Source organism: Arachis ipaensis, chromosome B5, assembly GCF_059453495.1.
Source record: "Arachis ipaensis isolate K30076 ecotype BB chromosome B5, ASM5945349v1, whole genome shotgun sequence".
Lineage (NCBI taxonomy): Eukaryota > Viridiplantae > Streptophyta > Magnoliopsida > Fabales > Fabaceae > Arachis > Arachis ipaensis.
This window is the reverse complement of record NC_142440.1, coordinates 71318524-71333611: the sequence shown is the minus strand read 5'-3', so window position 1 is coordinate 71333611 and position 15088 is coordinate 71318524. Positions and strand designations below refer to the sequence as shown.

Sequence of the window (15088 nt, the reverse complement as noted above, 5' to 3'; positions counted from 1 at the left end):
TATGGGAATGGAATTTCTGAATGCATTGAATCTAAATTTTTTGGGTTCTTTGATAGTTCTGATTTTGAGGGTTTTATTTCAATTTTTCTGAATTTTTTATGATTCTGATTGTTGCTTCTTAGGGTTTTCTTTTTTAGTTTGCATTTTGATTATGATTTTGCGTCATTTTTTATAAGCATACGTTCGACGTGATTTCTTTCATTGCTTAATGCCTCTGAATATAAAACCATCATTTCTAGTGTGTTTGCTTTCATTGTTGTAATACTTGTCTTTTTAGAAGATTCTGAATAGGTGGCACACATAATTTGATTCAGCAGAGTGAAATTGATAAATTGCTAATGTGTTTTTATGTAGAGGATGGAACATATGCTATGAAAAAGGTCCTCATCAAGAGCAATGAGCAGTTGGAGTTGGTTAGGGAGGAGATTCATGTTTCATCACTGTTCAACCACCCAAATCTGCTCTCGCTTCTCGATCATGCAATCATTTCTGTCAAGGTAAGTAGTTACAGCAATAGTCAACACCCGCTCCTCTCTGAATCATATCAAAAATATGAATTCATCAAAACAAGAAAATGGTCAGTTTATTCAACCTCCATATTTGTTCATTAGCTTTGGCTATGTAATTGGATTTATGTCCTGAAGTTTTAAACATGCTATCTGCTGGGTTTGGAATTCAGCAGTTTTCAGATACTACGTATGAAGGCTGTTGATGCGTGAGCATCTTATCTATCTTTTCCTTGTGAATTTGCACTTGAATTGCTAAGTTAAATCAAAATTTAAATATCTTTTAGCCACTATGGATGCTACTTTAAGTTCTGCACAATTCTATTAATTTCAGGTAGCATCCGGAGGGATTTGACGGAGTTTTGTAGCAGAAAAGGGAGAAAGCGAATGATGCTGTCAATCCTGACCTCCTTGAACTCAAACTGGAATAACTTGAGCTACAGAGGTCTAATTGATGTGATTCTAGCGGCATTAGAAAGTTGACTTCTAGGGCTTTCCAACGATATATAATAGTTCACATTTCTCCACCAGCAACCTCTGCATCCTCTACGTTGAACTTGGTTCCCGCCAAGTTCAGCATGGATTGGAGAACTTCCAGGGAAGAACTTGCTGCCTTCTCCACGCTGAACTTGGGAAAAGCCAAGTTCAGCGTGGATTCAAAGGAACACGCTGAAGCACTTGCTGCCTTCTCTACGTTGAACTTGGAAAAAGCCAAGTTCAGCGTGGAGCTTAATGAATCCAGTGGTCCCCACACTCCTCAACCCTGCACGGATCAATCAAATTAATTTTGATTCAACTTTTATTTTATTTACAATTAGGAAAAGATATTATTTTAGTTCTAGAAAATATATTTTACATTAATTAGGACTAGATATAAAAGGGTAAAGGATCAGCCCTTCGGGCTTTCTCTTCTCTTCTATCTCATTCCGCAATTTACAATTTTTCATAATCCTAGTTTTCTCTCTGAACCATGAGCAACTAAACTTCCACAGTTAAGGTTAGGAGCTCTGTCTATTGTATGGATTGAAACTATTATTTTTCTATTTTAATTCATGTATTGATTTTTAATTCAAGAATTGTTTTCGTTCTTTATCTTATGAATTTGGGTGGAACGGAAGTATGACCCTTGTTCTAATTGAGTTCTTGTATAACTTGGAAAAGCTCTTTACCTGAACAACAGCTTGAAAACAATTTCTCCTAAACTTCTAATTATCTAGACTTAACGGGATACGTGACATATAATCCTTTTATATTTGGGTAATTAGAGTTTCTGTGGCACATAAACTAGAATTGAACTTCATCCTCTAATTGGAATTAAGTGACCAAGGAATTGGCGGTTGATGAAAGTTAGAGTAGACTAAGAAGGTCTAAGGAATTAGGGATTAGTCATATATAGTTTGGCATGAATTGAATCTTGCATGATTAAAATAGTTAGTAAGAAAAGTCAATCCGGAAAATAGATATCTCTGAAGCCTTAACTGTTTCTCCACATATTATTCTCATCAATTTACTGCTTGCTGTTTTAATTTCTGAATTACTGTTTAATGCTTTTGAATACCAAAACACTCTTTTTTGTTTGTCTGACTAAGCCAATCACTCAACCATTGTTGCTTGATCCATCAATCCTTGTGGGATCGACCCTCACTCACCTGAGGTATTACTTGGTACGACCCGGTGCACTTGCCGGTTAGTTTGTGGTTATAAATTTTGCACCAAGTTTTTGGCGTCGTTGCCGGGGATTGATAGTGATTAACAACTACTAATTGTTTGATTGCTTAGATTAGGCACTTTAGTTTTAATTTTACATAATTGTTGCTTTATTATTTTCAATATATATATTGTTTTATATTTATTAAACAATAAAAGAAAAAAGAAAGAAAACGAAACAGGGGAGGAGGTGCTAACGAAAAAATAAGGAAAATATATATATATATATATATATATATATATATATATATATATATATATATATATATATATATGTTTACATTAGTACTAATAAATTTTGTTTTTAGTTTCTGAAATTAAGTTTGGTGTTACCTAGTTAATTTTGTTTTAATTTCTCTATTTAATTTTTTCTTTAAATCTTAGAATTTTTTTATTTATTGAGTAGTAAGTATTTTTAATTTATTATTTTACACAGGTTACTTCGCTAGGAATTCTCTACACTCTGACGTAGAGAGTTCCATCTTTTTCTTGTCCTCTGTCTGTTTATGAGCAGGAACAAGGACAAGGAACCTCTGTTAGATTTTGATCCTGAACCTGAAAGGACTTTGAGGCGGCGTTTGCAACAAGTAAGACTTTACAAGGCTGCAGAATCCACTATGGATCATAATAATAATGTTGTTAATGCCAATGTGGCAAATCCAGTTGAGAATGAGCAACCTAGATGAGTGCTTGGCTCTTACACTGCTCCTACTGCAGATCTTTATGGAAAAAGCATTGTGGTGCCTCCTATAGCTGCAAACAACTTTGAGTTGAAGCCTCAGCTTATCACTCTTATGCAACAAAATTGCCAGTATCATAGACTTCCTCAGGAAGATCTGAATCAATTTATTTCTGATTTTCTGTAGATTTATGATACTGTGAAGACCAATGGAGTAAATCCTGAGGTATACAGACTCATGCTCTTTTCGTTTGCTATGAAGGATAGAGCAAAAATGTGGTTAGATTCTCAACCCAAGGAGAGTCAGGAAACTTGGGACAAGGTTGTCACTGGATTTCTGACTAAATTTTTCCCACCTCAAAAACTTACTAAGCTAAGGGGGAGGTTCAGACTTTCAGACAAAAAGAGGGTGAGACCCTTTATGAAGCTTGGGAGAGATTTAAGCTACTTACTAGGCAATGCCCTTCGGACATGTTCTCTAGATGGACTCAGCTGGATATCTTTTATGAGGGCTTATGTGAAATGTCCAAGATGCGCTTGGATAATTCTGCGGGTGGTTCTTTGCACATGAAGAAGACACCAGAGGAGACTATTGAGCTTATTGAGTTGGTTGCTAACAACCAATACTTATATTCCTCCAACAGAAATCCTTAGCACTCTGAGACCTCTCAGAAGAGAGGCGTGTTAGAAATGGAAGCTGTTAATGCTCTTCTTGCTCAGAACAAGCTTATGTCTCAGCAAATAAGTCTACTTACTCAACAGATTAGTGGAATGCAAGTTTCAGCTGTCAATACTCAGACTGCACCTCAAGAGGTCCCTTATGACATGACAGGTAATTTTGTGTAAAATGATAATTATGATTATGCTCAACCCTCTTCTGAACAGGTCAATTACATGAAAAGTGGTCCTAGAAATCCCAACAATGATCCGTACTCTAAGACGTATAATCAAGGATGGAGAAATCACCCAAATTTTGGGTGGAGAGACTAACCTCAGAGATCTCAGAATTTCAACAATAATTCTCAGGGCAGTTTACAACAGAACAATCACAATAATCGCCAATTTCAGTCTCATCAACAACAACCACCTCAGCAGACAAATTCTAAATCCTAAGAAGATTCTAATTGGGAGATGATGAGGAGTTTTATGCAGGAAACCAGAGCTTCTATTAGAAACTTGGAGGTGCAAATGGGCCAACTGAGCAAGCAATTACCTGAGAGGTCTTCAAATACATTTCCTGGTGATACAGTGGTGAACCCAAGAGAAGATTGCAAGGCTATTCAATTGAGAAGTGGTAAAGTAGCTGGTTCTGAGACCAAGGTCAATGAAGAGCTAGTTGTAAAGGAAGCTCCAGAGGAGAAGAAGAAAAAAGTAGAGCACGCCCCTCCAAAACGTGCAGACAACCCATTTCCAGATTTTCTTGACACATATCCTACACTGCCAAAGGCTCCTGAATACAAACCAAAAATGTCATATCCTCAGAGGCTTCAGAAGGCTTCCAAAGACAAGCAATTTTCTAAATTTTTAGAAGTCTTCAAGAAGCTGCAAATCAATATTCCTTTTACAGAGGCTCTTGAGCAAATGCCTCTTTATGCTAAATTCATGAAAGAATTGTTAAATAACAAGAGGAATTGGAAGGAACAAGAAAAAGTGGTATTAACCAAGGAATGCAGTGCTATTATTCAACATAACCTTCCTGAGAAAATGCAGGATCCAGGGAGCTTTGTGATTCCTTGCACCATTGGAGATGTCACCATTCAGAGAGCTTTATGTGACCTTGGAGCTAGCATCAATCTCATGCCACTTTCAGTGATGAAAAAACTTCAAATTGAGGAGGTAAAACCCACTCGTATTTCTCTTCAACTTGTTGATCTTTCTATTAAATTACCTGTGGGTGTTGTTGAGGATTTACTTGTGAAAGTAGGACCATTTATTATTCCTGCTGATTTTGTTATTTTAGACATGGAAGGGGATGTAAAATCTTCTATTATTCTTGGTAGACCCTTCTTAGCTACAGGTAGAGCTCTAATTGATGTACAAAAGGGTGAATTAACCCTGAGGGTCAATGAAGAACAGGTGGTCCTTAATGTTTTTGAAGCTCTCAAGCACCCTAATGACTCTGAAGGGTGTATGAGAATCGATGTTGTTGAACCACTTGTTCAAGAAGTACTGGAAGCTGAGATACTTGATGATGTTCTAGATCCTATTTCTAAGTATGAATTAGTTGAAGTTGATGATTCACCACCCCAAAAGGAGCTGATGAACACGCCAATAAAGGAGGAGGAAGTCCCCAAGCTTGAGCTCAAACCTTTGCCCCCTTCTCTAAAATATGTGTTCTTGGGTGAAAATAATTCATATCCAGTGATTATTAGCTCTTCCCTGAAGCCTGAAGAGGAAGAGGCGCTTATTTTAGTACCTAGGAGCCATATAACAGCTCTTGGGTGGACCATTAGTGATTTAAAGGGGATTAGTCCAACCAAGTGCATGCACAAGATCCTTCTTGAAGATGATGTTAAACCAGTTGTGCAACGACAAAGGAGACTCAATCTAACCATGAAAGAGGTTGTCCAAAAAGAGGTAATAAAATTATGGGAAGCAGGTATTATTTACCCTATTTCTGATAGTTCTTGGATAAGTCCTGTGCAGGTAGTTCCCAAGAAGGGAGGGATGACAGTGGTCAAGAATGAAAAGAATGAGCTTATTCCTACAAGAACAGTCACAGGATGGAGAATGTGCATAGACTACAGGAGGCTCAACACTGCTACAAGGAAGGATCACTTCCCCTGCCTTTCATTGATCAGATGCTTGAGAGGTTAGCTGGTCATGTTTTTTATTGTTTTCTAGATGGATATTCTGGATATAATCAAATTGCAGTGGACCCTCAAGATCAGGAAAAGACAGCATTCACATGCCCTTTTGGAGTATTTGCTTACAGAAGAATACCATTTGGACTTTGTAATGCTCCAGCAACTTTTCAAAGGTGTATGCTTTCAATTTTTTTAGATATGGTTGAAAGGTTTATTGAGGTATTTATGGATGACTTTTCTGTTTTTGGTAATTCTTTTGAATCATGCCTTAATCATTTATCTTTGGTCTTGAAACGGTGTCAAGAATCAAACCTTGTTTTAAATTGGGAAAAATATCATTTTATGGTTACAGAACGTATTGTTCTTGGACACCGAATTTCAGGTAAGGGGATTGAGGTTGATAGAGCAAAGGTGGAGGTAATTAAAAATTTACCACCACCAGCCAATGTTAAGGCAGTCAGGAGTTTCTTGGGTCATGCAAGATTCTATAGAAGATTTATAAAGGATTTTTCAAAAATTGCTAAGCCACTAAGCAACCTATTGGTTGTTGATGTTCCTTTTGTGTTTGATGCTGAATGCCTGCATGTTTTTAAAACTCTGAAAGCAAACCTTACTTCTGCTTCCATTATAGCTCCCCCTGACTGGGATTTACCACTTGAATTGATGTGTGATGCTAGTGATTTTGGTATAGGAGCTGTTTTAGGACAGAGGCATGGCAAGCTTGTACATGTCATTTACTATGCTAGCCGTGTGTTAAATGATGCTCAAAAGAATTACACAACTACAGAGAAAGAACTATTAGCTATTGTGTATGCTATTGATAAGTTTAGGTCCTATCTAATTGGTTTTAAGGTTATTGTTTATACTGATCATGCTGCTTTGAAGTACCTTCTAACCAAACAGGACTTTAAACAAAGATTAATCTGATGGGTGTTGCTCCTCCAGGAGTTTGACATTGAAATAAAGGACAGGAAAGGGTCAGAAAATCAAGTAGCTGACCATCTCTCCAGAATTGAGCCTGATGCATGAGTACAACCACCCATAGCTGTGACTGAAACATTTCCTGATAAGCAATTGTTCCTTATTCAACAGGCTCCATGGTTTGCAGACATTGCCAATTACAAAGCTATGAATTTTTTTCCAAAGGAGTACAGTAGGCAACAAGTAAAGAAGCTATTGACTGATGCAAAGTACTAGATTTGGGAGGAACTGTACCTTTTTAAAAGGTGCTCAGATGGTATAATCCGGAGATGTGTCCCGGATGAGGAAAAGTAGCAAATTCTTTGGCACTGTCATAGGTCTGATTATGGAGGCCACTTTGGTGGTGAAAGGACAGCTACAAAAGTCCTTCAGAGCGGGTTCTACTGGCCGACTCTCTTCAGGGACTCAAGAGAATTTGTGAAGCACTGTGACAGATGTGAAAAAGCCACGAATCTTCCTGCCAACCATGAGATGCCACAGCAGGGGATTCTTGAGGTTGAGTTGTTTGATGTATGGGGTATTGATTTCATGGGACCTTTTCCACCCTCACATTCAAACAACTATATCCTAGTGGCAGTTGATTAAGTGTCCAAGTGGGTGGAAGCTGTGGCTCTACCCACCAATGATGCCAAGGTGGTGATGAGCTTTCTTCAGAGATATATCTTTAGCCGGTTTGGTGTCCCAAGGACACTCATTTGTGATGGTGGAAGCCACTTCTGTAATAGACAGCTGGACTCACTTCTGCAGAGATATGGAGTCCATCATAAAGTGGCAACCCCCTATAACCCTCAGACAAGTGGACAGGTTGAAGTCTCCAACAGGGAACTCAAGCGGATTCTAGAAAAGACCATCAGTGTTTCAAGAAAGGACTGGTCTAGGAAGCTTGATGATGCTCTCTGGGCATACCGGACAGCTTACAAGACTCCTATTGGCATGTCCCCTTATCATTTGGTCTATGGCAAAGCCTGTCACTTGCTAGTTGAGCTAGAGCATAAAGCTTACTGGGCAATCAGGTATCTGAATCTTGATTCAGAAGCTGCAGGAATTAAGTGAATGCTTCAGTTGAATGAGCTTGATGAATTCAGATATTCAGCCTATGAGAATGCCAAGTTCTATAAGGAGAAAACCAAGTTATTGCATGACAAGAAGATTGCCATCAGAATATTTGAGCCAGGACAGAGAGTGCTTCTGTATAATTCAAGGCTTAAACTCTTTTCCGGGAAGCTGAAATCCCGGTGGTCAAGACCGTTTGTGGTTACCAGAGTTTCACCATATGGCCATGTGGAGATACAGGAAGAGAATTCTGACAGAAAATTTACAGTGAATGGCCAGAGATTGAAACACTATCCTGGAGGCGAGATTGATCGCCAGAGGTCCGCACATCTGCTGAATTAGCAGAACTGACCGTCAAGCTTGTGACGTTAAAGAAGCGCTTATCGGGAGGCAACCTGATGATTTCGTATCTTTAGTTATTTTTCCGTTGAGTTGATTATATTATTTGTTTGATTTTTCTTGAGTTTTTACTATTTTCTGTTGTTTTACTTGTGTTTTGATCATGTAGAAATTTTAAAACAGGAACCGGACACTTAGAAAAATTTTTGAACACTCTGGAGGAGGTTGATCCTGCCAATTCCATGCTGAACTTGGAATTTTCCAAGTTCAGCGTGGTTAGAAACGTGCAAAGAGGGAGTTCCTACTGCCAAGTCCACGCTGAACTTGGAAAATTCCAAGTTCAGTGTGGAAAACACGTATCAAGTGAGAGTTGCCACTGCCATTCCCACGTTGAACTTGGCCTTCTCCAAGTTCAGCGTGGGAATATTCAAAAAAAAATTTAAAAAAAATTTCAAAAAATATATTATATAAAAAAAAGAGCAAGGCCCACGCTGAACTTGGGCTGCACCAAGTTCAGCGTGGAGAGTGGAGACACATTCGGGAACATTGGCGCTGAACTTGGTTTTTACCAAGTTCAGCGTGGGAGTTGCATAACACATGCACTATATGCGATGCTGAACTTCTTTTCCCTCAAGTTCAGCGCCAGCTCACCCTTTGCCCCCAAATCCTCGCCAAATCAACCTCAAATCCCACCAAAATCCATCAGATCAATTACCAACACTCCCTGATTCCCTCTCTTTCACGTGATCCCCTGTATTATGCAACTACAGCCCCTTTCCCATCCTTCCTTTAACAAGCCTTTCCCTTTGCCATATATTCCCCTACCCCTTTGGCCATAGCCTCCTCCCTTCCCAACGCACCAAAGACTAGCCTCTCTCCCTCCAAAGCCATCCACCCGAAACTCCCTCTCCCCTAAACCTTCCTATTTAATCCCAGCTTCACGCCTCATCCCGTACACAACAAACCTTCAACCCCCACTTTACTCACTCTCCCAAGGCTTCAGCCCGTAACAACCTCCCTCATCCCAACCCCTGCCCCATTCAATTCCCCATCCCCCCTCTCTTACTGTAACTAGGCCCAGCACCTCATTCTCACTCCATTACCCCCACCCAACCACCCTTCCCCAAAACATAACCTTTGACCACAACACCCTTCCACCCTGTGTCCTAGACCAGCGTCCGTGATCCCCTCCCCAACCCTCCACTACTATATAAAGCCCCCATATGTCCCGTGTCCCCCCTCTATTTCCCTCTTCTTTTTTTATTTTATTTTTCTGTTCTGTGTGCCTTCCTTTTTTTTCGTTCAAAAAAAAAACAAGAACCTGAAAAATATTTTTAGCATTATATGTTATTTTCTGCTATTTAAATTTCTGTATCTCTTACTTCTTCCCCTTTGTATTTCTTTAATTTGCTCGGGGACGAGCAATAGTTTTAAGTTTGGTGTTGCCGCTCCGCTGTTTTATTTGATTTATCTTTATGGCACCTAAGATCATCCAACGATCCAAAAAGAGAAAGGGAAAGGAACTAGCAACCGGTTCTCATGACTCAAGGTGCTTCAAATCTAAGTTACATGAAGAACATTTTTTTGATATCACTGGCAAGAGGCCGGTTTTACCAGAAGTGTAGTTTAAGCTCCAACCGGATGAACTTCCGAAAATTACACATGAGATTCGGAGAATAGGATGGGAAGTTCTGTGTAATCCACAGCCACATGCGGGACAGTTGATGGTGCAAGAATTCTATGGGAACATGTGGATTACCTACAAGAATGTGTCTGGCATAAATGAAAGGAACCACAAAACTTTTGTAAGGGGAAGAACCATTGACTTCAGCCCAGAGATCATCAGATAGGCCCTCCAGATGCCAGAGACCGAACAATCACTTAGTTCCTACAGTGAGAGGATGTACAGAGATCAGCGGTTGTAACAAGTAATCGCCGACATTTGCATTCCAGGTGTACAGTAGATAATGGGGGCGCGAGAGGAACCCGACCATATCAAAGTAGGTGACTTGAAGCCTTTGGCTAGAGGATGGCACCATTTCATTCACCGGTCCATCATGCCCACGAGCAACCGGTCTGAGTGTACTGCGGACTGAGCAATTATGATCCACTGTATTCTATTGGGAGACCCAGTAGAGGTGGCAGACGTTATTGCTGATCAATTTTACCACATCATCACCAACACCAAGGACAATGCCAGATTGGGCTTCCCACATCTCATCTTCCGCCTCTGTGATGCTGCTAGAGTGAAGATAGAGAATGACTTTCCTATCCCAAGCAAGAAGCCCATCACAAAGAAGCAGCTGGAACAGACGAGGGAACATCGGAGGCTCCCCAGAGAACAAGCTAAAGAAGGAGCTGAAGAAGGAGCTGAGGAGGAGCAACCACTGCCACAGGAACAACACTTTCCACCACAAGATTATTTGCAACAGCTTGCAGCCTCCATGGAGCAGATGAGGGTCACCAATGACAGTCATTGGGAGCAATACATGGCATCTGTTGATGAGATGAGAGCCATACAGAATAGCCGATGGGAGCATCTCTATACATCCCTTGATGAGATTAGAGCGGATCAGCACTCTCAGCGGCAGGAGATTCAGCAGCTGAGGTAGGATTACAGCCGTCTGAGAGGACCTTACAGAGCTCAGCCCGAGGAGAGAGACCCCCATCAGGGAAATTGAGGTGGCCTAGTTCCTTTTCATCCTCATTATCATTTTACTATTATTTTTGTGATTAGGTTCCTGTTGACTGTTTATTTTGTTATTGCATGATCAATTACTATTTCAACTCTTAGGGTCTAGTTTTATTTACTGTTCATCTTGTTATTTGAGTTTTATGAAAAAAAAAAGGTGTCTCATGTATTGTTCACTGAGCTTGAAAATCAAAAGAAAAGAAAAAAAATGATGTAATGCATGAAAAGAGTGAGTTTTATATCTAAGATTAGTCATATTTATTTAATTGTGGTGGTGTTATTTGTAACTCTGAATGAATGACATGAACAGAGCATATTTGAAGTTGAATTAAGGGATGTTGATTTATGAGGAACAGGGATTTAAATAATTATTATGACTTCTCTGAAATAAATAAAATTTAATCCTTGAAGCAAAATAAGCATAAAAGCAAAGTCCAAGGCTCTGAGCATCAATGACTAGGGAGTCTGAAATAATCAAAAGCTCAGAGTTATTTTCCTAGTTATATGCTTGTGGTGTTCTTGTTTCAAGTAACCTTTGAGACATAATATTTAGAGTCGTGACCAAATGCATTCAGCAGAGTATGCCAAAGGCTTTGAGCACCACTGCTTGGGAGAAACTGAAAAAGGAATCAGAACTTAGAAAGAGTTTCCCAGTCAAGTGCTTGTGGTGTTTCTGTGTCAAGTAAAACTTGAGACAAAATATTTAAAGTCACGGCTAGGCTCAAGGTGTAAAGCACCAAAGAAAAGAGAATTAAAGTAAATTTTGGTGTGTTCAAGGATTAAACTGAGTATAAAGATCAGAGAATTCATAATATGATCCGGATTCTAATTCCGAATGACACTGCATTCCTCTGATTCAAAGGAGAGTGAGATGCCAAAACTGTTCAGAGTTACAATGAATAAATCCCATTTTTAGAATAGACTTGAGAATGACTAAACTCTCACCTCTCATGCAAATTCACATCTTAATCATGCACTCATTTTGGTTGCTTGAGGACAAGCAACAATTCAAGTTTGGTGTTGTGATGCGTGAGCATCTTATCTATCTTTTCCTTGTGAATTTGCACTTGAATTGCTAAGTTAAATCAAAATTTAAATATATTTTAGCCACTATGGATGCTACTTTTAGTTGTGCACAATTCTATTTATTTCAGATAGCATTCGGAGGGATTTGACGGAGTTTTGTAGCAGAAAAGGGAGAAAGCGAATGATGCTGTCAATCCTAACCTCCTTGCACTCAAACTGGAATAACTTGATCTACAGAGGTCCAATTGATGTGATTCCAGTGGCATTAAAAAGTTAACTTCTAGGACTTTTCGACAATATATAATAGTGCACATTTCTTCACCAGCAACCTCTGCATCCTCCACGTTGAACTTGGTTCCCACCAAGTTCAGCGTGGATTGGAGAACTTCCAGGGAAGAACTTGCTGCCTTCTCCACGCTGAACTTGGGTGGATTCAAAGGAACACGCTGAAGCACTTGCTACCTTCTCCACGTTGAACTTGGAAAAAGCCAAGTTCAGCATGGAGCTTAATGAATCTAATGGTCCCCACACTCCTCAACCTTGCACGGATCAATCAAATTAATTTTGATTCAACTTTTATTTTATTTACAATTAGGAAAAGATATTATTTTAGTTTTAGAAAATATATTTTACATTAATTAGGACTAGATATAAAAGGGAAAAGAATCAGCCCTTCGGGCTTTCTCTTTTCTTCTATCTCATTACGCAATTTACAGTTTTTCAGAATCCTAGTTTTCTCTCTGAACCATGAGCAACTAAACCTCCACTGTTAAGGTTAGGAGCTCTGTCTATTGTATGGATTGATACTATTATTTTTCTATTTTAATTCATGTATTGATTTTTAATTCAAGAATTGTTTTCGTTCTTTATCTTATGAATTTGGGTGGAACGGAAGTATGACCCTTGTTCTAATTGAGTTCTTGTATAACTTGGAAAAGCTCTTTACTTGAACAACAGCTTGAAAACAACTTCTCCTAAACTTCTAATTATCTGGACTTAACGGGATACGTGACATACAATCCTTTTATATTTGGGTAATTAGAGTTTCTGTGGCACATAAACTAGAATTGAATTTCATCCTCTAATTGGAATTAAGTGACCAAGGAATTGGCGGTTGATAAAAGTTAGAGTAGACTAAGAAGGTCTAAGGAATTAGGGCTTAGTCATATATAGTTTTCCATGAATTGAATCTTGCATGATTAAAATAGTTAGTAAGAAAAGTCAATCTGGAAAATAGATATCTCTGAAGCCTTAACTGTTTCTCCACATTATTCTCATCAATTTACTACTTGCTGTTTTAATTTCTGAATTACTGTTTAATGCTTTTGAATACCAAAACACTCTTTTTTGTTTGTCTGACTAAGCCAATCACTCAACCATTGTTGCTTGATCCATCAATCCTCGTGGGATCGACCCTCACTCACCTGAGGTATTACTTGGTACGACCCGGTGCACTTGTCGGTTAGTTTGTGGTTATAAATTCCGTACCAGCTGTTGAATCCAATGCCTTCTATGGGATACCTTCTACGGGCACTTTAACTATGCCTTGACAAAAAAGCATTCAACAGTTAGTATTTGGTGTTTTATTTTAACCGGTTTAAACTGAAAGTAATTCATCTTTCCTATGTGCACTTTGAATGGAAAAAGGATGGGTATCTGGTTTTTCTTGTGGATGCTCAACAAAAATTCTTTTGAGATATGTGATTGCGAAGGGATTAGAATGAGACTCTCAAAGCTTGTCAATGTAATGGGATAGTGATTTGTACTAAGTGAGATCCTGCATATCATGGCAAAGTTGATTCTAGTCTATTATTCAACCTTTTAAAATTGGATTATTTCGATAAGAATTGCTTCTTGCTTATGGTATGATGTCTTTGAAAACATAATATCACTACTAATGGTGCTATTTTACAAGGACCTCTATCCAATTGTGTGGTATGATGTGGCATTGCTAGTGTAGTTTCTTAATTGTTCTAAGTTGATAAGTGATAATTTCACTACATGAAAATGAAAATAATGTGTGAATTGCAACTTAATTGTTCCTTCCATTGTTACAGTTGTTGTGCTTTTATATTTATGTTGAACATGGCCCTTTTGTTGGCAGCCTACTCCACAAAAATCTTGGAACCACAAGACATACTTGTTATTTCCACTTCATTTGGATGGAACACTGCTAGATAATACCAAGACAATGAAAGCCAAGAAGGAATCCTTTCCTACCTCCGATATTCTTCAAATCTTTCAACAGCTAAAAGAACTTTCTTCTGTCATGTAATTGGCTTATTATAACCAGAGATCAGGTATCTCAAGCATCATAGTTGCAATTCAAGATTTTCAGCACACGATACTTTTTTTTTTTGGATAAAAACATATGTTACTTGTTTGGCATCTATTGTATCCTTTTCTGATTGTCATGAATTTCGTATATGTATTTACCTCGTAATTCTTTGGAATAGGTTATTTTCTCTATTAAGAATCAAATTGAAGGATAAATATGGACATCTCTGGCCTATACTACTTTTACACTACTTTTACATTTAGAATCTAAGAAGCAACCTTTCTTTTTCAAAATATAAAAAATAAAAATATTAGTTTGATTCAATATACACTTCTTTATATTCTAGAGTTCTTTAGTACTCTAATCTTACAAAAGTTTAATTTCTTCTGAAATCCTTTTAGCCCTCACAAATCAACTCAACAGCTTTGTTCAGGACTCAAGCATATGCATGGTTTAGGTACTCCATATGCTCATAATGATGTCAAACCTGGTAATGTTCTTATAACACATAGAAAAGGACAACTGCCTCTTGCCATACTCATGGATTTTGGCAGTGCTCGTCCTTCCAGGAAGCACATTAGTTCCAGATCAGAGGTACTCCAGTTGCAGGTGCTTTGTTCAGCCCCTTTTTTTCTCTCAATTTTTTTATAAATGAAATTCATGCATTGTGCTAGCCGCATATTATATTTATTGATTTATTGATGCTTTTGCCCTATTTGTAGTTTGTGAGCTTGTATTTTCTAATATTGTAGAAAGTAGGCTTATATGCATCAGCAGGCTAGTGTGAAATCATTTTGATTTTGTTACACCACATAATAGCTTCTGTTCCATTTGTAAATACTCAATTGCTTATATACATTCTCATTCGGGTTTTATATGTATGGGAGGATTTTGTTTCAATTTCAGTCATCTGACCTTATCTTTTCCTATTTTTTGTCTTCCTATATAGGGTTGGATGAAGTTTTCTGAAGAGATAAAGGCGACTCTTGGCACAATGGTAAAGCACAAAGTTTTCTTGGT

At 38.4% G+C, this 15088-nt stretch overlaps 1 protein-coding gene across 1 annotated transcript; it reads left to right on the top strand.

The window, feature by feature from the left end:
* Nucleotides 1-338: 338 nt before the first annotated feature.
* Nucleotides 339-14850, top strand: LOC148564594 (uncharacterized). Its single transcript, XM_088487061.1, has 4 exons — nucleotides 339-497; nucleotides 13895-14056; nucleotides 14492-14677; nucleotides 14821-14850. Exons 1-4 carry the CDS (start codon nucleotides 339-341, stop codon nucleotides 14848-14850), a joined length of 537 nt encoding a protein of 178 aa, XP_088343187.1.
* Nucleotides 14851-15088: the final 238 nt, after the last annotated feature.